We start from the raw sequence: 24,046 nt of genomic DNA on the forward strand, positions 1-24,046 counted from the left end.
TATATTGTGTAGATCAAGTCTTTCCCAAACTTGGTCATGTGCCAAGTTTGGGAAAGGGGGCCACGGTTCTTGTTTGGAACACTGTGCTCAGAGGGCACTTTTGGTACTGCAGTTTAGCTAAAGCCTAAACCAAAAGGACAATTCCCATAGACGACCCTATTCCTAAAATTACACTTTTGTTATCACCTTTGTGGCTAACATATCCATTGAATTCACATGAGGTTAACTGGGGAGGATGGGCTCGTGGCAATGGCTGGAGCGGAATAAGTGGAATGGTATTTGCTCTGTTCCGGCCATTATTATGAGTCGTCCTCCCCTCAGCAACTTCCAATGATTTTTCCAGTAATTGTCTTCGAGGCCGTTTTTTTCTTCATCCCTCACAGCCATAAATATTTACATTTAATATTCATCCATTGCCTGCCAATCATCTGGCTGATTGATGACATTGTCGCTGCTTGCGCTTGCTCCAGTGCGCACTGAGGCTAGTGAGCAGGCGTTATCGGCTCTGTAAAGCAGATGGCAGTGACCACAAAACGGCGTATGCAAACATGATTACGTAGATTACGTTGAAAACAACAGGCGTCCATCTTGGCAGCAGTCTACAGTTGTTTTATACCTCAATGGACAGAACCAACACCAACCGACAGCATTTACAAAATGAAGAAAAATGAAAAAAGTAGACCACCAACATTGTAAAGTACAATGCAACTTGAACTTCATAATTAAGAATACAACAATTTGCATTTGAAATAGTATTTAATATGGCAGACAACTTAATTAAAAACGGCATGTTCCCAGAACAAACATTTAACCCAATCATCCAAACAGGTAGGTTTGATAGGTAGATGTTTTTGTTTACCTTGATGTCAGATGTAAAAAGTCTTCAAAACATTTTTAGGATTGTTATCATACATTTTCCATGTTAGGCCTAATTCAAAAAGTTGTACAGTGTTCTGTGTCAATTAATTCCACATAGCATGGTTAGAGCACTCAGAGAAATGAAAAAAAGCATTTGATGCAACAATAGGTAAAAACTTTGAAACCATCATAAACATCCTAAAACGTTTTAGACCGATAATGATCTAAACATTAAGCACATTTAGGAACATTATTGCAAACAAAGATTCCATGGTGAGGGCCATCATCTGTGCTTCCCCATACAGATGAGGGATCTTAATTTGATCACTCTTTTGTGTCTGAGAATTTTCCTGCACGGCAGGACACGCAAACTTGTAATGTATTTGAGGTTTAAAAAGGCTCATAAAGTTTGTAATTTCCACTTAAAAATGTCAAACTTGATTTGCCATAACAAAATGTTTATCAACCCCTACAAAAAATGTCAAGTAATTATAATCCACATAATAATTCACATGTCCTGTTGCTGCAGGATTATTTTCCTGCTGTAGCAAACTGGATCAAATTAAGACCCTACATCTGTACCTTTCCTAAGGTTGGGATAGGCGCATGGCATTGGGTCCATGCCGTGACGGTTGGTCCTTTCAAAGCAAACAACAATCACAGGAGTGATGGGGTAGAATCATTTGCAAGGTGCAGGCTGAGTTGCACACTCCAATGCTGGATCTCCATGTGGGAACACTAGTGAGTCTGTTAGACAGTCAATCATACTGTACTTCAGGTTAATACTGTATTTCAGGTTCCCCGATTAGATATACTGTAATCAGCAACACTTTTCCATCTGGAGCTGAGTGCATTTGCTGCTCCTTTCCATTTGTAACCAGTCTCCTTCTTTGTTGGCACTAGATCTTTTCTCTACCTAATCTCTAAACCTTTAAAAAAAAAAATCTTTTCATATGCAAAAAGTAAAAAATATTGATTGTGAAAGACGCACAATCCAAATTCCAATATGAAAACCTCAACATATTAAATAGGAATTGGCAACGACAAAAAAACTACACTTGAATTTTAGTTGAAAAATATATATCGATATGTACAGATCCCATGTACCAGGTAACTCATCACTGAAAGAGAGCAAGAGCAGAGACACACATTCACTAGCAGGTAAATTATACTGCACAAATCATACTATACACCAGTGATTCCCAACCTTTTTCGGTTACTGTACCACCAGCTGAATTTTTCTTATGGACTCATGTCTTCTCAAGTACCCCCTGTGGGTAGGCCAAGTACACCCACTGGTCCACATACCCCTGGTTGGGAACCACTGCTGTACACTATATAAGATTAAATATTTAAGTGTTAATGCCCTCAAAGCCGGTGTTTGGTGTATATATTGGCACAATTGTTGTTCGGTCCGAGACGATATATCCTCCAAACACTGGCTTCGAGGGCATTACCACTTTTATACAACAGGTTAACAACATATTCAAATAATGATTTACATATTTGAATTAAAAACATTATTTTGATTAATTTATTCATACTATTTCATCCATACAAGATATAGTCCCGACACAATTCTAGGGTTGCTACCCAAGTCGGCTGGATGTTCCATCTATCGGTTCGGTTGCTAGTGATGCGACCCAGTCGTTCAGTCTTTTTGTTCTGTATCCAGTTGTTCGTTCTAAATGTTCCATTGTCATACTGGCTGGCAACATTCTTATCCCTTGCTTCCCAGCTAGCCAACTGCGGCTAATTTACAGTCAAGTCAAAAAGTGCAGCCAGAATAACAGCAAAGTAGCCCCATTTGCATTTGTTTAAGCTGTTTTCTAGTGACATTTATTTGGATACATCCATAACAACGAGCTAACGAGGTGCGATTTTGCCTGGCATAGCACATGTGCTCACTTGTCAGGACACTGTTGTTCAAAGCAGGAGCTAGCCAACAACACAGCTAACAAACTGAAGCTGGAAAGACTGCAAACTAGCTGCACTTTGTTTTACCTTTTTTTCAATTTACATTTCTTTGTATATATCCATAAAAATTATGCCAGATGATTCATGATATCAACTGGCTGAGAAGCGCTGTCTGTCTGTCTCGTCTCGACTCCAGACACGTTCATTACTATGGCGACAGCTGGAGATCGAATTTGAACACTGAAGCAATGTTGCAAATTTCGGAGAGCCAGACTGCAAGGTTTATACAAATGTCCCCTGTTGAAACTTAAATGTTAGCCTAAAAGAAATGTGAGATCATGTCTCGATGCTTTTTATAGTGGAGAATACAAATTGATAAATTGCTTGGCTGGGCTGATGAAAAAGTGGATTGCGCAGTCAGATGGAACAGAGTAAATAGGCATTTTAACGTCATAGATTTAGACGGGGGTAACTTGGTGGTATCTTGTGGAATAGACACTGGATGGAATGTGGTTTTAACCAATCAACATTCAGGATTAGACCCATCCTTTGTATATAACTTCTTAAACTCCCCCAAGAGAGCCAAATGCCTACTTGGGCCAGAGCAGGCCAAACAAACAGAGCCTCAGAAGTACTATTGCTGTACAAACCTTATGCGAACACCCTGGTATGGGCAATCCATCCCGACCCTGGTGATAGAAAAGAAACACCTTCATTAAACAAACATGCAGTATTGCATTGCCCACAGATAAATACGGATGTCTTGTAACAACAAAATGGCAGGCTCAGCCCCCCCCCAATCTCCTATTTGTTTAAAATGCAGTTGTTTCAGGTTCTTTCAGTCATTCATCGCTCTACTCTGCCTGTCTGCTTCTCTCTCTGTCTGTCCTGAACTTTTGCTAGCAAACTTGCAACATTGTAACAACTGGGCCCTTACAGTTTCCCACGCCTAATGAGCTCGGGACAGACAGCTGAATTTGTGTCCTGTCTTTCAAGTGTCTCAATTTCTTTTTTACAGAAATGGTACATTTGTCAGCAGGACAAATCACTTAATTCAGGCAACCAGAGCGTAGGCCTAATGACAATCGCCAAATGTCATTACACTTTTTGGTATTTTGTAACAATGTCTTTCCATTCATCAAATGGCGTGCTCACAATGCACTGTTTGGCTGTGGAGTTATTTTGGAGTGGACAAACGTGCGCAGGTAGCCTGCTTTTTTAAGTGATTTGTTTGACAATCAGATTAAAACATCACGAGGTAATACATGTTTACTGTTAAAATACTTGTATTTACTTTGCTTCATCACACAAAGAGCCATTGTTTACAGACAGATGGCTCTTTGCGGAAGCTTCCGTAGCCTGGTGTCCTTGATCAACCAAATCTAAAATATTAAGTTTCACCAAAATAACGTTTCCAGTCAACATACAATATCTATATTAAAACAATCAGGGGTTGGAAATGGTTCAGGGAACAGAACCGAAAACTGGAAAATAACTATTTTTCGAGGAACAGAATCAGAACCGAGAACGAAAGTGATTTATACTGTTCCAGAACAGAACCATTATTTTAGAAGCATGGGAACTGGTTAATAATGTTATTTTAAAGTTCCAGGTATCTTTTTCCAGTCCCACAAAAAAATGCAACAAAGCACATATGCAAAGACCTCACTGTCACTCAGAAGCTTATTCCTATGCCTGCCTGCCTCCCTCCCTGCCTGCCTGTCTGACTGCTAAAAATCTTTGCCAGTATGTGTGTAGGCTATCTGCCCCTCCCCTCCAAGCATAGTCTAGTAGCCTACTGACCTAAGCATGATTCAGAAATAAGGAGAGAGGTTTGTTATTAGAGGAGAATGGATTAACCTTTTCAATGCTAGTTAATGATACTATAGTTATCACATTTGGATTTGTTAACAACAAAAGGTAAAACGTGTTTTTATTTGAATTCTGGAAACACAAGCTTGTTAGCTAGCTAGCTAGCTACAGTAGCTGGCCAACTCTCATTTCAAAGACATTCAAAGTTCCTTCATAGAAGCTGCTCTCCTGGTAGGTATAATTCTGAGGGCCTAATTTAGATAATGCATGTCACAACAACAAGATGCCCAGGGCTTCAAGCCAAGCCTCCTCCTTCACCCTCTCTCATTCTATCTCCACCTGCAAAATTTCAGTCGCATCTCACGCCCTACACTCGTGTCCAATGCATGTAAATAGCTTACCCACACCATAGCAAGCTGCTCTATCCACACAGATTGTTGAAGAAATTTAATGTTGAGCTAAATGTAAAAGTATACAATATTACAGAGGTTTAAAAAAGAAAAATATGTTCAGAATTAAATTATTGAAAAAGTTGTGAATGTGTCTTTCGCTATCAAATAAGCATTTAAAACATGTTTTTATCCAGGGTCTCCCATAGGCAGCCATTGAAGCCCATTCTAGACCACACAGTCACATGAGACTGAATAAGCTACCACGTAATCTTCCACTTATACAAGCGGAAGAAAAGGGGACCCTGGATAAAAGCGTTTTTTAAATGCATATTTGATAGTGAAGGACACATTCAATCCGACGAATCGTAAGTATTGTCTCTAGAGATACAGTTTAGATTTGGTTGATCAAGGATGCCAGGCTATGTAAACTATGGCACGTTGCAGGATGAAGCAAGCCTTTACTATTAGGCCCAGAAAATAACAGGAAGTTCAGTGAGAGGAAAACAGACCCCCAAATGTCACTGTATAATTCACACTCTGAGGAGAAATATCTAACACCACAACCATGCCATCAAACCATCCATTAACTAATGCCATATTACAGTGACTAAAGATGGAGAGACTTGCTGGTTTGTTGCTGGCAAAGTGTGGCTACCACTCCATCACAGAGAGCAGGAAGACAGGCAGGGACAAAGACTAAATAAGAGGTGTGGTATATTCATTTCAAACATTTACTGAGTTACATGTCATATAAGGAAATCAGTCAATTGAAATAAATTAATTAGACCCTAATCTATGGATTTCACATGACTGGGAATACAGATATGCATCTGTTGGTCACAGATACCTTTAAAAAAAAGTAGGGCAATGGATCAGAAATCAGTCAGTATCTGGTGTGACCACCGTTTGCCTCATGCAGCAAGACACATCTCCTTCACATAGAGTTGATCAGGCTGTTGATTTTGGCCTGTAGAATGGTGTCCCTCTCCTCTTCAATGGCTATTTCTGGATATTGGCGGAAACTGGAAATCACTGTCGTACAGGTCGATCCAGAGCATCCCAAATATGCTCAATGGGTGACATGTCTGGTATGCAGGAGATGGAAGAACTGGGCCATTTTCAGCTTCCATGGCACAACAATGGGCTTCAAACCTCATCACGGTATCTCTGTGCATTCAAATTGTCATCGACATACCATTGCCCATACCATAACCCCACCGCCACCATGGGGCACTCTGTACACAATGTTGACATTAGCAAACTACTCTCCCAAGTTACGCCATACACGCTGCTATCTGCCCGGCACAATTGATTCCCGGGATTCATCCAAGACTACACTTCTCCAGCGTGCCAGTGGCCATCGAAGGTTAGCATTTGCCCACTGAAGTCGGTTACGATGCCGAAAGTCAGGTCAAGACCCTTCTTTGGTTGTACAAATCCAGTTTTATTAGCTGTCTGGGTGGCTGGTCTCAGACGATCCTGTAGATCAGAAGTCCTGGGCTGGCATGGTTACACGTGGTCTGCGGTTGTGAGGCCGGTTGGACATACTGTTTAATGTTACTGCCAACTCCTCTAAAAATATGTTGGTGGTGGCTTATGTTAGTGAAATTAACATTAAATTCACTGCAACAGCTCTGGTGGACATTCCTGCAGTCAGCATGCCAATTGCACGCTCCCTAATAACTTGAGACATCTGTGGCATTTTGTTGTGTGACAAAACGGCACATTTTAGAGTGGCCTTTTATTGTCCCCAGCACAAGGTGCACCTGTGTAATATCATTCTGTTTAATCAGCTTCTTGATATGCCACACCTTTCAGGTGGATGGATTATCTTGGCAAAGGCAGAATACTCACTAACAGGGATGTAAAAGCATTTGTGCACAACATTTTAGAGAAATAAGATTGCTGTGCCTATGGAACATTTCTGAGATCTTTTATTTCAGCTCATGAAACATGGGACGAACACTTTACATGCTGTGTTTATATTTTTGTTCAGTATATATCCCAATAGAAATAAGAACTTCAAGAATTGAGGAGTTGATGGATGTTGGCATAAAACTAGAAGCTGCCCTCTTGGACTTGTATGCCAGATATCTATATCTGTGCCCCGTCATGGAGTGTGTGCGTTCCTGGTTTTCTCCAATGACATTCCCACTGATTTTTGTTACCCTGTTCAGTGTTTCCTAGTGTTTCCTAGAGCACCAAACTACCCCACAATATCAAACAATAGCATGGATTCTATAAAGCATTTATAAAATGCTTGGTGGATGGATTGGTGTACATTAAACTTCCTCAAGAACAAGAATGTTGACATTTAGAGTAAATATGTTTGGTGTTCCTTTTGAAGGAGAGCTTTGTGGTTCAAGGATGGTTCCTAGGTATTTAAAGTCCTCTACTTGCTCAATGATCCGTGCGTTAATCTCCAGCACTGGGATGGTAGGTTGGTCTCTTCTGAAGTCAATGTCAATATAAAAATGTACAGTATGTGAACAGCTCATGGATAATGGATATATAAAAGCAATAAGGCCTGAGGAGGTGTGGTATATTGTCAATATACCACGGCTAAGGGCTGTTCTTAGGCACAACGCAATCCGTGGTATATTGGCCATACATCACAAACCACGAGAGGAGCCTTATTGCTATTATAAACTGCTTAGCAACGTAATTAGAGCAGTAAAACTAAATGTTTTGTCATACCCGTGGTATACGGTCTGATATACCACTGCTGTTGGCCAATCAGCATTCAGGACTCAAACCACACAGTTTATATTTTATTTATACCATTGGCATTTTTGAATAGGCATTTCTAATTGTCTTAAAGGGCATTCTAGAGTGTGTATTCTTTCCCTATAACGCGTGTTGTATATTTGCACAGTATAATAATATAATGACTATAGATAATTTATACATGTTTTGTTTGAGCTGCTTTTGAAAGCAAAAGTCAAATTGAAAACAGTATTGCTATTGTTGAATTCGATGTTCATAATAGCAAGCTAGAACTGATGGTTTGGTTAGCTAAACTAGCAAGTGTATTTGTTTGGTTACAATGGCAACTACTCTAGTAAACTTTCTAGCTACTTCAGGGACGTTGAACACATTTCTACAGGAAAATGAACACGCTTATACCGGCAAATGTGTTAAAGTATAGCCATGGTATGAAAGGGATAATCAACTCAGGGCTCTATGCGTTCTCTAGAAAATAACGGTACTCCATGGAAGTAGGTCAGTTCCACTCCGCTTGCACCTCATGGGACACAATTTACACTCCATTCATTATTTTCCATAGAATGCATTGCCCCTCATTGATTATCCCTTTCATAAAACTCTGCTCTACCAAATATAACCTAATAATTAGGGGTTTGCCCTTGAATGGAAAGACAGTGTTTGAGGAAGAGTGAGCGGAGAGGCGACAGGAAGAAGTGACATACCACAGGACAGGGCTGGTCCAGTCCAGGGGGGCCCTCCTCGCCCTTCTGTCCCTTCAGTCCCTTCTTTCCCAGCATCCCCCTGTCACCCTGAGAGAGAAGAGTGACAAAACAATAATATATAGCAATATATTTAGCGGATACTTTTATCCAAAGGGCCTTAGTCAGGCCTGCATAAAAACTTTGTAGGTATGGGTTGTTCCAGGAATCAAACCCGCTATCCAAGCGTTGCACCCGCCATGCTCTACCAACTGCCAGAGCGGACCACAGAGGAGACAAGTCTCTCGTTGAGCATCAATGTCTTCTCCAGATTTGACTATAACATGCTAGGTAACAGAAGATGAATAAACGTAGCCACAGTAGCCACTGTGGCTGTTGCACACCTTATCTCCTCGGTCCCCTCTGTCCCCCTTTTCTCCCATCAGCCCGGGGAAACCCTGACATGGAGAGAGGTAGTGGTTAATGAAGGCTCTTTATCAACCAGGCTAGTATCAGGGGGGATATGACCGATTTAGACACACTTACATCCAATCCCGGCAATCCTTGCTCTCCCTGTTGAAATGAAATATGATGGAAGTTCATTCTGAAGCAGCTTACTTTGAAAAATACTGCAAGGGACTCTAATGCCGTGACCGTATCCTCTACAAACAGGGCATATGAAAAATGCTGCTAACCTTTCTCCCTATGGTGCCAGGGAGACCAACCATTCCTGTAGAACCTGGAAGACCCTGAATACCCTGTGTGCAGAAATAGTGTCATCTGTTATGTGGGTCGTGAGGTTATATGCAGCAGGGTTGGGGACAATTCTGAATTGAGTTGCTAATTCGTCTTTTATTCTAATGTAATTACTGAATTTGAATATAATTTGAATTGGCCACACAGGAAGCAGAATTAAAGTAGAATTATGTAATTCAACGACATTCAAATGGTTAATTTATTCTACACACCACTATTATTACTTTCCCTAGCAAGAAACCAAAAACTGTAGCTAAAACAGAAAGGGGAACTAACAGAATCACTAACAACAACCAAGGCTGCAAAGCTGCGACTGGTACAGCTTGGTTCGGTTAACCGTCCACTGGCAAACATAACAGGATTTACAGTAAGCCACAACATACTGTTTCAGACCAGGCCAGAATTAGTTACGCAAGATACGGTCATACGTCTTGTTAACCCCAAGATGGCCTGCCATACTACCATCGCGCGCCAACCTCAGTATCTCTTGTCAAAGAGTAACTGGAACCACAATTTGACAATAGTCTTGCCCAGAAGTTGCGCGAGAATGCCATTTCCTCATCAGAACACCATCTCTATCAAAGTAACCCACACGCTCTTCATCAAACTCCTCCTCTGGACGTATCTCAGCAAAAAGAGGAGAGAGGGAAACATCTTTACTCTGTTCAGCAATCAGCTACTTCCTAGAAATTGAAGTGTCAACTTTAGGGACCCTCTCTTCCTTTAGTGGTCCTACAAACTTGCTCATCTTTGGTGTTTTCAAAGGAAAGGTCAACTCAGGAGGTTTACCGAAATCAGGATCACACATAAACGTCTCAGACAGATCAAACATGGTGGGATCACAGACGTCCTCCTCAACACTAGACTTGCTCCCGGCAACTTTCTTAGACATAGCACTTGTAAAGGCACACGCTGGGAACACTGGAGGGTACTTTTCTGATAACCCATCAGGTTTCTCCAGCCTGGGTTCCTTACAAACGGCAGGATTTGGCACAACCTTCCCTCCAGTCAAATTGTTGTCCAAAATGAATGAGACCCTCTTCACTGGTAGGTCCACATTATACAAAGGAACTTCCATGCAACCTATGTTGCCCTGTACTAACACACTGTACCCAGTTTGCTAAAGTGTCAGACAAAGGCAAAACACCCTCCAAAATGAAGGATTGGGCTGCCCCAGTGTCTCGCAGTATGTTCAAGGGCTGCTTAACAGCATCATCACTCTCCAGAGACACAAACATGTTTGAAACAAAGGGTTCATCTACATCTGATCCAAAATCTTGTTTAGGAGATAAACTAGTTCCAACCAGAGACTTATCGGGCTGGAGTGCTCCCACAAGAAGAAACAGCTTTTTATCTCTCTCATTTTTCTGTTTCAACTTAGGACACTGAGAGACTTTCCTTTCTCACGGTAGTAATGACAAACTGGAGGACACAAAGAACCAGTTTTCTGACGATCTTTGTCTTTGAGCACTGGGGAAAAAGACTGAAACCTCGCAGGGCTGGGAGCTTTGTTTGTGTAGGTAGTTTTATGTGTCAACACAAACTCATCTGCACGGACTGCAGCTTTCTCAAGAGTGTGCTCATAAATGTAGGTACACTATATATACAAAAGTATGTGGACACCCATTCAAATAACTGGATTAGTCTATTTCAGCCACACCCGTTGTTGGCAAATCTATAAAATTGCACACACCGCCATGCAATCTCCATAGACAAACATTGGCAGAAGAATGGCCTTGCTGAAGAGCTCAGTGACTTTCAAAGAGTCAGTTAGTCAAATTTCTGCCCTGCTAGAGCTGTCCCAGTCATCTGTAAGTGCTGTTATTGTGAAGTGGAAAAGTCTAGGAGCAACAACGGCTCAGCCAGGAATTGGTAGGCCACACAAGTTCACAGAATGGGGCCACCAAGTGCTGAAGCGTGTACCGCGTAAAAATCGTCTGTTCTCGGTTGCAACACTCACTACAGAGTTCCAACCTGCCTCTGGAAGCACGTCAGCACAAGAACTGTTCGTCGGGCGCTTCATGAAATGGGTTTCCATGCCACACACAAGCCTAAGATCACCATGCTTAATGCCAAGCGTTGGCTGGACTGGTGTAAAGGTCGCCGCCTTTGGACACTGGAGCAGCGGAAATGCGTTCTCTGGATTGATGAATCATGCTTCACAATCTGGCAGCCCAACGGATAAAACTGGGTTTGACGGATGCCAGGAGAACGCTACCTGCCCCAATGCGTAGTGCCAACTGTAAAGTTTGGTGGAGGAGGAATAATGGTCTGTGGCTGTTTTTCATGGTTCGGGCTATGGAAATCTTAATGCTACAGCATACAATGACATTCTAGACGATTCTGTGCTTCCAACTTTGTGGCAACAGTTTGGGGAAGGCCTTTTCCTGTTTCAGCATCATAATGCCCCCATGCACAAAGTGGGGTCCATACAGAAATTATTAGTTAAGATCGGTGTGGAAGAACTTGACTGGCCTGCACAGAGCCCTGACCTCTATCCCATCAAACACCTTTGGAATGAATTGGAACGCCGACTGCGAGCCAGGCCTAATCGCTCAACATCAGTAGAGTTCTCTCACGTCACCCCGCTCCTCCGCTCTCTCCACTGGCTTCCAGTTGAAGCTCGCATCCGCTACAAGACCATGGTGCTTGCCTACGGAGCTGTGAGGGGAACGGCACCGCAGTACCTCCAGGCTCTGATCAGGCCCTACACCCAAACAAGGGCACTGCGTTCATCCACCTCTGGCCTGCTCGCCTCCCTACCACTGAGGAAGTACAGTTCCCGCTCAGCCCAGTCAAAACTGTTCGCTGCTCTGGCCCCCAATGGTGGAACAAACTCCCTCACGACGCCAGGACAGCGGAGTCAATCACCACCTTCCGGAGACACCTGAAACCCCACCTCTTTAAGGAATACCTAGGATAGGATAAAGTAATCCTTCTCACCCCCCTTAAATGATTTAGATGCACTATTGTAAAGTGGCTGTTCCACTGGATGTCATAAGGTGAATTCACCAATTTGTAAGTCGCTCTGGATAAGAGCGTCTGCCAAATGACTTAAATGTAAAAATGTAAATGTAATCAGTATCCGACCTCACTAATGCTCGTGGCTGAATGGAAGCAAGTCCCCACAACAATGTTCCAACATCTAATGGAAACCCTTCCCAGAAGACTGGAGGCTGTTCTAGCAGCAAAAGGGGGACCAACTCCATATCAATGCCAATGATTTCGGAAAGAGATGTTCGACGAGCAGGTGTCCACATACCATACTTTTGGTCATGTAGTGTAGCAACCCTTTCATGAAGGAAATTCTTTAACTGCTCGAGCAGTATGAGGGTTTTTAAATCGTCAAGTTCCTTGACCTCTTGAGAACCACACCACCGATCAAAAAGTAATGCTTGTTCCCTTGCAAATTCAACATGGCTTTGTAATTCTGCCTTTCATAATTGACAGAAATGTTGTCTGTATGCCTCTGGGACGAACTTGTAAGGATAGCAGCTTTAACAGTGTCATAATCTGAGCTCTGGTCAAAAACTTTTCCCACAAGAACACTTTGGAGGATATCTCGTGACCATTTTAGGGATGTGGCAATCCCCTCAAACAGAGTAAAATATACATCCAACTCCTTTTTGTTGAAAGGTGGTACAAGCCGGCTGTTCCGAAAAAGATCAAAGTCTAATTTGGAGTACTTCCAGATCTCTCCTGTAATCGCATGGCATGCTCACGTTCTTGTTCTTGTTGTCTGGCTCCAGCTTTGTCTTTAGTTCTAACTCCCTCAGCAGCACGTCTACGGGACTCACCGCGCTACTTGTAGCAGACTTTTCATCACCCTCTCTCTCTGGGAGGATTTCTTCCTCCAACAAAGCAGTATAGACTAACTCTTTGAATACTGCTTTTGAATCGGCATGTGCAATGAGCCCCCATTTTGTATGTTCCCTAGCAAGACACCCAAAATTGTCACTCAAACAGAAGGGGAAACTAACAAAGAGTCCCTAAGAACAATTAAAACGAAACAGGTGGGATTCTAGGAAGGGTTCTGAAAGACACTCATCAGGGTGTCCACTGAAAGTTGACTAGCAACAACACCTGGGACCTAAATGACACCACTCCCACCATGAGCACCCACTAAATTTGCCCAAGAAGAGGTAAACAAAATTAAGAAAACGAAGCAAACCAAAAAGTGGAGCTAAATGAAAACAGGGAAGATCAGATAAAGGATTGTTTCGTTTTGGGGTTATAGTCCTGCAACCACCTTACAAGCTCAACAGACCTCTGACATGATGTCCAAACATGAGTTCATTCAGACTGAAACCAAGAGATTCTTGAACAACCTCCCACACTGCAAATAGCAAAAGAGGGACCCCTTCATCCCAGTCTTTTTCGAACTCAAAGCAGCAAGCTCTCAACATAAACTTCATAGACTCTCAACAAGAATACCTTGAGACTCTGAGTGGTAGGCACTAGAGGGGAAATGGGCAACACCCAACTTTTGCAGCACTCGTTGGAAGACCCCAACATGAAACTCGAAACATGGTCCTGGGGGCTCATCCAGGATCTGAACTGGGATCTGATCCCGGAAAACTATGCTCATGTTTATTTTGACATACAGTGATCAATAATATGTAAACAAAATATATATAAAAAAACATGGTTGAAACATTAGATTTTTACAGACTCATTCTCTGTAAATGAATTTAAATAATTATAGTAGTCTGGACATGTTCGAAGATTCTTTTGTAGGTTTATAATGATTCGAAATTCTGTGTGACATGTTTGAGTTGTCATCACGCTAATATTTGAAATGACATCGATGTTCTTTGCAGCAATAAATGGCAGATGCTTTTGGTAAAAGACGAGTCGAAGGAATGAGACTGTCATGCTTCATGTTGAATTCTACTTTACTACCTTTAATTTAAATGTAATTAATATTCTGCTTCCTGTGGGGGGGTGCTCAATTCAAATTCAAATTTCAATTCATGGGTTGAATTGAATTAAATTCAGAAATTCCAAATGCACCCCAACCCTAACATGCAGTATGAGTGAGACAGAATAGGATACAATTACCCTTAACCCAGGAGGTCCTCTGTCACCTGCATCCCCCTTTTCTCCGCTCACTATGTCGGCTGGTTCCCCCTTGTGAGACATTGACAAAAGCACAATTTCAAGCTGGTGCTTTCATTTCCTTGCGAATTGCAATCCATCTTCTCTCTGATTTACCGCAAGTACAATTTTCATTCCCTATTCTAACATCCAGCTTTTCATTATCTGTTAATGCAACATTTGGAATGACAGGACATTCCAGTGCAGCTTTAGTAGCCTAAATAATCCTGGGTCATTCTAGGGGCAGGAAGAGATCAGAGCCCTGACAACACACCTTGGGGCCAGGCATTCCATGATGTCCCTGAAAAACACAATGTGTTATCTCATTCTCTTTGTAAACACTGTTCATCACAAGAGCATATTAAAGCACATAAATTATTTAAAAACATTTTACAACAATTTACTAGGTTCCTCTGAGAACAGGTTGAGTATGGAGTGTTTGACAGTCATCTCTATGCAGACAGAACATTGGTATCTAGAGAGTTTAAGCTTTTGATACCCCCATATTATTAAGAAGACAGAGGGACCAGTTACCCACCATGAATCCTTGGAGTCCAGGAGGTCCGGGGGGCCCTGGAGGGCCTGCGATAGAGATGATCTGGGCCTGAAGCAGAGAGAATTAGGATAACCAGAGGTCAAACAATCATATAACACTACTCGACCATGATGAGATATCACACAGTTTGGTGTAGACAGTTAACAGTTTGGTATAGATACAAGTTTGGTATCTAAAACATTACTGACCAGATTGTCCTCAAACCTTGAATCTCCTCTCGCTCCTTTTTTGCTGTCAGCTCCCTAAGAGAGAAAAAAAATACATTATATGGACAAAATCTACAAAGCAGTGGGATACTAGACTGCCATGCCATGCCCATAGCCCGTTGGGTATCCATCAGGACATAGCCCATATCCCACTTACCACAAGCCCAGTTAGGCCCGTCAGACCTCTCTCTCCCTTTTCCCCTGCCACTCCAGGCATCCCGTCATCACCTCTCTCCCCTTTGGCTCCCTACAGAGAAGAGGCACAACATGAGGTGGATACAATGATGTCTAGTACAATAATAATTCATTATTACAGAGTCATGTCATTTACCCTATCCCCATCAGCTCCAGGTGCACCATGTGAGCCTGATTCTCCCTGTTGGCATGAAGGAGACAGGAAAACATGTGTGTGCCTATTGTCAATCCATAAACCAAAGCCATACTGTAGATGACTGCACCAATGCTGAATATGCCAACATATTTGATACATTGACATTTTGGTAATTTAACTGACACTCTTATCTAGAACAACTTACAGTCAGATAATATAAACGACACACTGTGCATTGCGTATAATAGTTGCAATATATTGGCTACAGTGACACATCTCTCCAGAACAAAATCTCTTCCACAGATGAGGATGGGATTCAAACCCATGCATGCACAGCACAATGGATTGGCAGTCCATCGCCTTAACCACTCAGCCACCTCTCAAACACAACTCTCACCTTTGGCCCTTGTCCTCCTGGTGGCCCTGGTGGCCCTGGGGGGCCCTGCGGGAATAATAAAACGTAGAAAAGTAGAAAAGGAAAGTGAGTGAGACTTTGTACTGCACAGGACACTATTATGCATAATACATACATATAATAATATTATGGTGTGTGATACTTTTAATCGTTAATAAGATAGCAATCTGAATTTTTGGGGTCGCAGTACAATGCAGAATGTTGTTTCAGATCAACTTTTATAGAACCCAATTACGAACTCACCTGAAAGACATGGCCAAGGCCGATGTCATAGGAGTCAAGAACAGCCTTCTCTCCGGGTAAGCCCTGCAGAGGGAGACAGAGTGAAACACACAGGTAGAATGAATGAAGAAAAATAAATGTATCATCTTGGAAGACGTGTCTAATGCAGATATTTTCTTCATAGACCCACAGTAGATGACTTTAGGTCAAAGAGTGTGATATGAGGAGCCACTCACCGTGTCCCCCTGAGGCCCTGTGTCTCCTGTGTCCCCCTTCTCCCCCTGAACGAGAACATAGAGTGAATACACACAGTGGAACCTCAGCATGCCTGTCATTCCAGTGCATCAATGCATAGGGTCATGACCTGTGAGTTGATACTTGGCTGTATATTCATATTTCAAGATCTCCATTTATGATTCTTCCTCTTTACCTTCATCCCTGGTAGTCCATCAAGGCCACTCCTGCCCTGGTCGCCAGCATTCCCCGGTTCCCCCTGTCACAGACATGGAGAAAGAGTAAGATTGGGAAAGAGAAGGGAGAGGAGGAACAGGAATGAATAATAATACTTCACACCTTTAGCCCTGGAGGCCCCTGGGGTCCAAGCATGCCATGCTGTCCATCCTCACCCTGCAAGGCATCAGATTATTGGAACATATTAATGAACTGCGAGACATTAGATTATTATTAATTAACCACAGGTTTTATACACTCTTAGAAAAAGGTTTAGATATGTTCTTAAAAGGGTACAACCGCTTGTCCCTGACATGGTACTGTCACGCCTTGGTCGTAGTATATTGTGTTTGTCTTTATTTATTTGGTCAGGCCGGGGTGTGACATGGGTTTATTGTGGTGTGTTTTGTTTTGGGGTGTTGTTAGGTGTTGGGTGTGTGGCTTAGTGGGGGTATCTAGCATAGTCTATGGCTGTCTGGAGTGGTTCTCAATCAGAGGCAGGTGTTTATCGTTGTCTCTGATTGGGAACCATATTTAGGCAGCCATATTCTTTGAGTGTTTCGTGGGTGATTGTTCCTGTCTCTGTGTTTACCAGATAGGCTGTATAGGTTTTCATGGTCGTTCTTTGTTTTGTTCGTTATTTTCATGTCTAATTCATTTCATTAAAGAACATGAATAAACACCACGCTGCATTTTGGTCCGCTTCTCCTTCGACAGACGAGAACCGTTACAGGTACCCTGTATGGTCATCCTTAGTACCCTTAGTTATAGGTACCTACATGTATTTGTACCCCAGTTCATACCTCAGACAGTACCATCATTACATATAGTCCACAGGAACAAAAGCATTTTCTTTTGTTGCCTTTATCGGTTACCACTACAGTGACAACGCCATTTGTTCATTGTAAATGACAAAAACGTACCTTTACAATAGATCACTTAAACTGGTACAACACTTCCACTCACAGGTGGCCAAAAATAACTAGCTGAAAGCCACACCCACAGACTAAGCCACGCCACAAATATTATTTTGCACTGTGTCTTGCCCCTTTCGAGTAAATTGTAGAGTTACCACCCATGACTGTATTTGTTAGTGACAGAGACATGGTTGTTGAATTTTCATTCCTGTGACCTCAACCAACTGAGTTCTTTGGTGAATGCTACCATTGAAATTCAACTCATTATGACAATACATTACATATCTCATCAAGCCTTATTTTGAGACCTACAGTAGTTTTACCCTAATACAGTGGCCTGACACGCATGGTTTACAAGCCAAATCATGCCTGCAAGTAGCACTGCAGTATTCCAATACATTTCCCCAAATTCCCAGATATCCTGGTTGAAGGATTCCAGATGCCCTGCCTATATTCCCTCCAGTTTCAAGGAATTTTCAAACCAGGATTTCTGGAAAACCTGGGAAATGCGGGAAAGTTAAAAGAATTTACCAACCCTACCTGCAAGTCACATTATGCTGGCTTGAAAAGTGATGCGTAATTCCTATTGGAATCCAGCCAGAGTGAGGATATCCTAGAGTTGGAATTTTTAATTCACCCACATTCATAATAACTGCCAGGATTAGATACATTGTGAGGAGACTACCTAAACCATTTAAACTGGGGCAACCATTACAGTAACCGGTGTAATAAATCAAACTGATTGGATTAGTTAGGAAAATGTATGTTATTTAACTTTGTGCAGCATAAATCAATAAATCAATGTACATGCAAAAACCCATATATTAAAAACACTTGTAAAAAATATGTTCATGATTATGGTACAAATGTGCCTTTTTAGGGTGCCACCCCAGTGACAAAGCCATTAGTTCCTTTTAGGTGACAAAAATGCATCAATGTATCTTATGGTGGGTATTGAGGTTATTGAAGGCACACAAAATATGTTTATACTCTGGGAAACAGAAATGTAACTTCACACCATACCCCTTTTTTTTGAGAGTGAGAGGGTATTGAGGGTACACAAAATATGTTTGTACTCTAGGAAACAGAAAGGTATGAGTGTGATGATTGTACCTTTATATTCAAAATATTTGATCTTTATCTGTTTATCTATTTTATATTGATGAGCTTTGAGGGCACTATGGTGTTGAAAGCTGAGCTGTCGTCAATGAATAGCGTTCTCACATAGGTGTTCCTTTTGTCCAGGTGGGAAAGGGCAGTGTGGAGTGCAATAGAGATTGCATCATCTGTGGATCTGTTGGGGTGGTATGCAAATTGGAGTGGGTCTAGGGTTTCTGGAATGATGTGAGCCATAACCAGCTTTTCAAAGCACGTCATGGCTAGAGACGTGAGTGCTACGGGTCGGTAGATATTTAGGCAAGTTACCTTAGTGTTCTTAAAACATGCTGGTATTACAGACTCGGACAGGGAGAGCTTGAAAATGTCAGTGAAGACACATGCCAGTTGGTCAGTGCATTCTCGTAGTACACGTCCTGGTAATCCGTCTGGCCCTGCGGCATTGTGAATGTTGACCCGTTTAAAGGTCTTACTCACATCAGCTGCGGAGAGCGTGATCTTTCGGAACAGACGGTGCTCTCATGCATGTTTTAGTGTTATTTGCCTCGAAGCGAGCATAGAAGTAGTTTAGCTCATCTGGTAGGCTTGTGTCACTGGGCAGCTCTCTTGAAGTCTAATGGATTGCAAGCCCTGCCACATCCTACGAGGGATTTCTTATAAGCTTCCGGGTTAGAGTCCCGCTCCTTGAAACTGGCAGCTCTAGCTTTTAGCTCAGTGCGGATGCTGCCTGTTGTCCATGGCTTCTGGTTGGGGTATGTACGTGCGGTCACTGTGGGGACGACGTCATCGATGCACTTATTGATGAAGCCAATAACTCCTCAATGCCATCGGAGGAATCCCGGAAGATATTCCAGTCTGTGTTAGCAAAACAGTCCTCAACTGGCAGCATCATTAAATAGTACCCGCAAAACACCAGTCTCTGCCTTCTAGGCAGAGTTGCAAAGAAAAAGCCACATCTCAGACTGGCAAATAAAAATAAAAGATGAAGATGGGCTAAAGAATTCAGACACTGGGCAGAGGAACTCTGCCTAGAAGGCCAGCATCCCGGAGTTGCCAATTCACTGTTGACATAGAGACTGGTGTTTTGCGGTTCTTATTAGATGAAGCTGCCAGTTGAGGACTTGTGAGGCACCTGTTTCTCAAACTAGACACTCTAATGTACTTGTCCTCTTGCTCAGTTGTGCACCAGGGCCTGCCAGTCCTCTTTCTATTCTGGTTAGAGCAGTGGTGGGCCGTCAGGGCCAGCAAGGGCTTCTCTGCTGGCCTAAACATCATCAGAATATAATTTTTTTTAAATATATTTTCCCACAAATAGGTATTCAATTATTCCCCAGAGTAAGAGTTACACTCTTCATTTCATAGCGTTCCTCTTGGTTGCACTGCTTCCAGCCCCAGGTTGAGATTTGGAGGGCTGGTCTTTATGTTAGATATTTTATCCAATCATATTCAGCCAACATGTGTTGCCAGGGGTCTAAAATCTGCCCTCAGGCCTTCAGAATCAACAGTGCGGGCGCTTGTAGCTTAAAGTGAATGGAAATTAAAATTTAGTGTCAACCAATCAGCTTTAGAGTTGGTTATTGTACGCCTGCTGGCTGGCTCCAGTGTTACACAGGAGCCAGCTAGCAGGCATAGTGCCTGCACGTCTTTTGATTGGATTACCAATATTGAGAGGCAGGTCCTATATGGGCAGGTCTCAGAACTAGGAAAATGAAATTGATCAACAAATTAATTCACGTACTACTAAACTGTTTTTTCAACCCACAATGGCGGAAGGAGAAGATATCGATTTGGTCGAGGATATAATTATAACGCCATTCTCAAGACAAACATTTCAAGAAAAGTTAGACATTGTCAGGAGAGGTAGACGCCGACGCTACAGAGCCGACGCTACAAAGATTGGCTCCGAGAAGCACTGCAAACTGTACTGCTGGGAATGCCTATTATTTGCAAGTGATCGATTTGGTGTTTGGAGCCACACTGGCTTTGCAAACCTGAGTTGTCTAACCAAGGCAGCAACGAGACACCAAAGTACGGCTGGGCACTTACAAACAATGGTGCTTTTGAAAACTTTTGGGGACACCCGAGTGGATCTACAGCTCAACGAACAAGCGCTCAGGGCAACGAAGCTGCACAATGAAAAGGTATTGTACTCTTCCCCTGCAATTCTCTGAATAAAAATGTCAATTTCAAGGTGACGCAACGCCTGGTTATACTGCGTTTCTGTCTAAATGTATAGTGTCTAGAGCCATGGCATCATAATGATGGTAATAAGAGGTGGATTAATTTGGGTGGGACTGTGTAGGACTTCACTGAAGGCCCAGGCCCCAGAACCACGGCACACTACTGGGTTAGAGTCAGTTTTTGCTCTTCTGTGACAGGAGTAGTACACAGCGTTGTACGAGATCTTCGGTTTCTTGGCAATTTCTCATGGAATAGCCTTCATTTCTCAGAACAAGAATAGACTAACGAGTTTCAGAAGAAAGTCCTTTGTTTCTGGCAATTTGAGTCTGTAATCGAACCCACAAATGCTGATGCTCCAGATACTTAACTAGTCTAAAGAAAGACAGTTTTATTGCTTCAGAACAACAGTTTACAGGTGTGCTAACATAATTGCAAAATGATTTTCTAATGATCAATTAGCCTTTTAAAATGATAAACTTGGATTAGCTAACACAACGTGCCATTGGAACACAGGAGGTGATGGTTGCTGATAACGGGCCTCTGTACGCCTATGTATATATTCCACAAAAAAATGCCCACACTGTATTTCTGATCAATTTGATGTTATTTTAAATGGACAGAAAATGTGCTTTTCTTTCAAAAACAAAGAACATTTCTAAGTGACTCTCCAAAAACATTTGAACGGTAGCGCACATGTACAACGGTACATGTAGAAGTGAGAAATGCAGATATATTACCTGTCGTCCAGGAGGACCCATTTGTCCCTGTGTAAAGAGGAGACAGTATCAGAATGATGTGGGCCAGCGCTATTCACGGACCCAAGTTGCTTTACAATTATATAAAAGAAAAAGAAGAAACACAAACATCTAAAACAATACCAGACTAAACAGAAGGAATAAGAAACATGAAACAAAGTGTAGGGAGTAGAGCTCAAGGAAAGGGAATACTGTGACGTGTGTGTGTGTGTGTGTGTGTGTGTGTGTGTGTGTGTGTGTGTGTGTGTGTGTGTGTGTGTGTGTGTGTGTGTGTGTGTGGGGGAGAGAGTGTTGGTGTTTGTGCACCTTATTATATCAGACATACAAAATCATCTTTGTAACATAGGCTACCTCTAATCCATCACTTCCATCTCGACCAGGTGGACCCTGTGAAGGAAAGCTTTATTAAAACAACAAGTAAAGATGGACCAAAGTGAAGAGCGGGGCAATTCAATTGATCATCCACTAGATGGCATTATTTATACAAATACAACAAAAGTCCTCTTGTGAATTAGTGAAGCTTTTCTGTTGCATCTACTGAGATGGTATTTTTTGCTAATCATAACAATGTACATTTATAGAGCAAAACAACACAACATAATGCAAAGCAAAACAATAATAGCAATTCTTGTCCAGCTCTAGTAAACTATTATTAATCACCAGAGGCACAGCTTTGGTTTCAGAAGCGGGGGGGGGACATAATTATTGCTATTTATTTATTATCCAGTCGGATAAACACTCCAAACAGCCTATCCCACTGGTCAGAGGCGTCCGCATCGTTCTAATGCACACCGTTGCCTCGTTTTGTATCATATTCCAACGATAATACTGGGGTGGACAAAAATGCAATTTCGGAATGTGAAATTCCCCCCTGACCCCAGTGAAAGTTGCACCCCTGTTAATCACTCGTCTATCAACAAGGAGGTCTGAAGGTAAAATATACACTGAATGTACAAAACATTAAGAAAACCTGCTCTTTCTATGACATAGACTGACCAGGTGAATCCAGGTGAAAGCCATGATCCCTTATTGATGTCACTTGTTAAACCCACTTCAATCCATTTAAATGAATGGGAGGAGACAGGTCAAAGAAGGATTTCTAAGCCTTGAGACAAGACATGGACACAAGTTTTAAGCTCCTTTGAATGGGGTATGGTAGTAGGTGCCAGGCGCACTGGTTTGTGTTAAGAACTGCAACGCTGCTGGGCATTTCACACTCAACCGTTTCCCATGTGTATCAAGACACCTTGTAGAGTTCATGCTCCAACGAATTGAGACTGTTCTGAGGGCAAAACGGCGGTCTGAGAATGAATCCCTGGTAATCACTGGAGTCAATGCAAAACTAGTTACCAGGATGACTGTCTGCCCTGTCTGCTCTCACCAACATATGTGCGGAGAAGATGACAAGACAAGGCAGACCCACCACCGGTTGCGCTCCTCTCCACTAACACCTAACGAGGTGGGTTCAGTACACTAAGATAATCATAATTAGAGAGAAAACAACAGGAAATGGCCTCGCTGCTTGTTGACCTTGAAACATCTGCTGGCAATATGGAGAGCAGTGTTATTGACCTCATCTCAGAGCTGTCCCGGCTGGAATTAATCAGATTATCTTTCATTCAGTAGGAAAGCTAGATGAAGAGCGTGAAAGGAAATTAATGGTTGGCTTTGTGTACTGAACTACTCTGCATTTCACTGAGCTGAGGATCCTTTCATTATCTCTCCTACCACCATATGCTGGTCTATGCTGGTCAGTGCTAGTCTGATGCTGGTCAAGCTGGTCTGACCAGCATGGTCTAGCTGGTTATGCTGGCATACCAGGCTTTGTTGTGTGTTCACTGGTGAACAGCCGTCGCTGTGTTTTGGACACTGGTGACAGCATAAGCTAAAGCAAAACCAGCATGAAGTCACATTACGCCATCTTGCAAAGTGATGTTTAAATCCTATTTCAAATCCAACCAGAGTGGATACCCACAATCGGTATTCAGAATCACTGCCAGGGTTAGAAAGTCTCATTCATGAATCTATCTAAACTGTAACAACCATCTCAGTAACGGGTGCAATAAATCCAACTAGCAGATTGGATTAGTTAAGATAAATTGACCGTACCAGTCAAAAGTTCGGACACACCTACTCCTTTTTCTTTACTATTTTCTACATCGTAGAATTAGTGAAGACTTCAACATTATGAAATCACGTAGTAACCAAAAAGATCAGGAATCAAGGTAAGACCCAAGTGCAGACTGTGTGAAGTAACAATGTTCATTGTAACCACAGGGGCTGGCAGACGACAGGTCAAGGTAGGCAGGGGTCGATAATCCAGAGTAGAGGCCAAGGTACAGGATAGCAGGCAGGCTCAGGCAGAGTGGTCAGGTACAGGGTCAGGACAGGCAAGGGTGAAAACCCAAGAGGATGAGGGGAAAAAGAGAGGCTGGGAAATGACATGCGCTGACAGGACGACCGTCCGTAAGCTTGACGAACTGGCAACAGACAACCAGAAAACACAGGTATAAGTACGCAGGGGATAATGGGGAAGATGGGCGACACCTGGAGGGGGGTGGAGACAAGCACAAAAACAGGTGAAACAGATAAGGGTATGACAAAAAAGTGTTAAACAAATCAAAATATATTTTATATTTAAGATTCTTCAAAGTAGCCACC

General features: G+C 42.4%; 1 protein-coding gene across 3 annotated transcripts in view; it reads right to left on the reverse strand.

Annotated features, from left to right (window-relative positions):
• Nucleotides 1–737: 737 nt before the first annotated feature.
• LOC135550228 (collagen alpha-1(XXIII) chain-like) overlaps nt 738–24,046 on the reverse strand; it is a 33,265-nt gene continuing 9,956 nt past the window's right edge. For 2 of the 3 annotated variants that reach the window (XM_064980839.1, XM_064980840.1), the window contains 19 exons: nt 21,737–21,772; nt 21,368–21,394; nt 16,540–16,593; nt 16,397–16,459; nt 16,203–16,247; nt 15,988–16,050; nt 15,727–15,771; nt 15,330–15,374; nt 15,156–15,245; nt 14,981–15,034; nt 14,775–14,840; nt 14,511–14,537; nt 14,201–14,269; nt 9,079–9,141; nt 8,930–8,956; nt 8,788–8,841; nt 8,408–8,494; nt 3,426–3,464; nt 738–1,979 (listed from right to left, as the gene is read on the reverse strand). In XM_064980839.1, coding sequence (XP_064836911.1) covers nt 1,977–1,979; nt 3,426–3,464; nt 8,408–8,494; nt 8,788–8,841; nt 8,930–8,956; nt 9,079–9,141; nt 14,201–14,269; nt 14,511–14,537; nt 14,775–14,840; nt 14,981–15,034; nt 15,156–15,245; nt 15,330–15,374; nt 15,727–15,771; nt 15,988–16,050; nt 16,203–16,247; nt 16,397–16,459; nt 16,540–16,593; nt 21,368–21,394; nt 21,737–21,772 — 957 coding nt within the window. In that variant the 3' untranslated portion in view covers nt 738–1,976. The remainder of the gene's footprint in view (nt 1,980–3,425; nt 3,465–8,407; nt 8,495–8,787; nt 8,842–8,929; nt 8,957–9,078; nt 9,142–14,200; nt 14,270–14,510; nt 14,538–14,774; nt 14,841–14,980; nt 15,035–15,155; nt 15,246–15,329; nt 15,375–15,726; nt 15,772–15,987; nt 16,051–16,202; nt 16,248–16,396; nt 16,460–16,539; nt 16,594–21,367; nt 21,395–21,736; nt 21,773–24,046) is intronic. The other variant, XM_064980841.1, reaches the window with a different exon arrangement.

This window comes from Oncorhynchus masou, chromosome 12 (assembly GCF_036934945.1).
Source record: "Oncorhynchus masou masou isolate Uvic2021 chromosome 12, UVic_Omas_1.1, whole genome shotgun sequence".
Taxonomy (NCBI): Eukaryota; Metazoa; Chordata; class Actinopteri; order Salmoniformes; family Salmonidae; genus Oncorhynchus; species Oncorhynchus masou.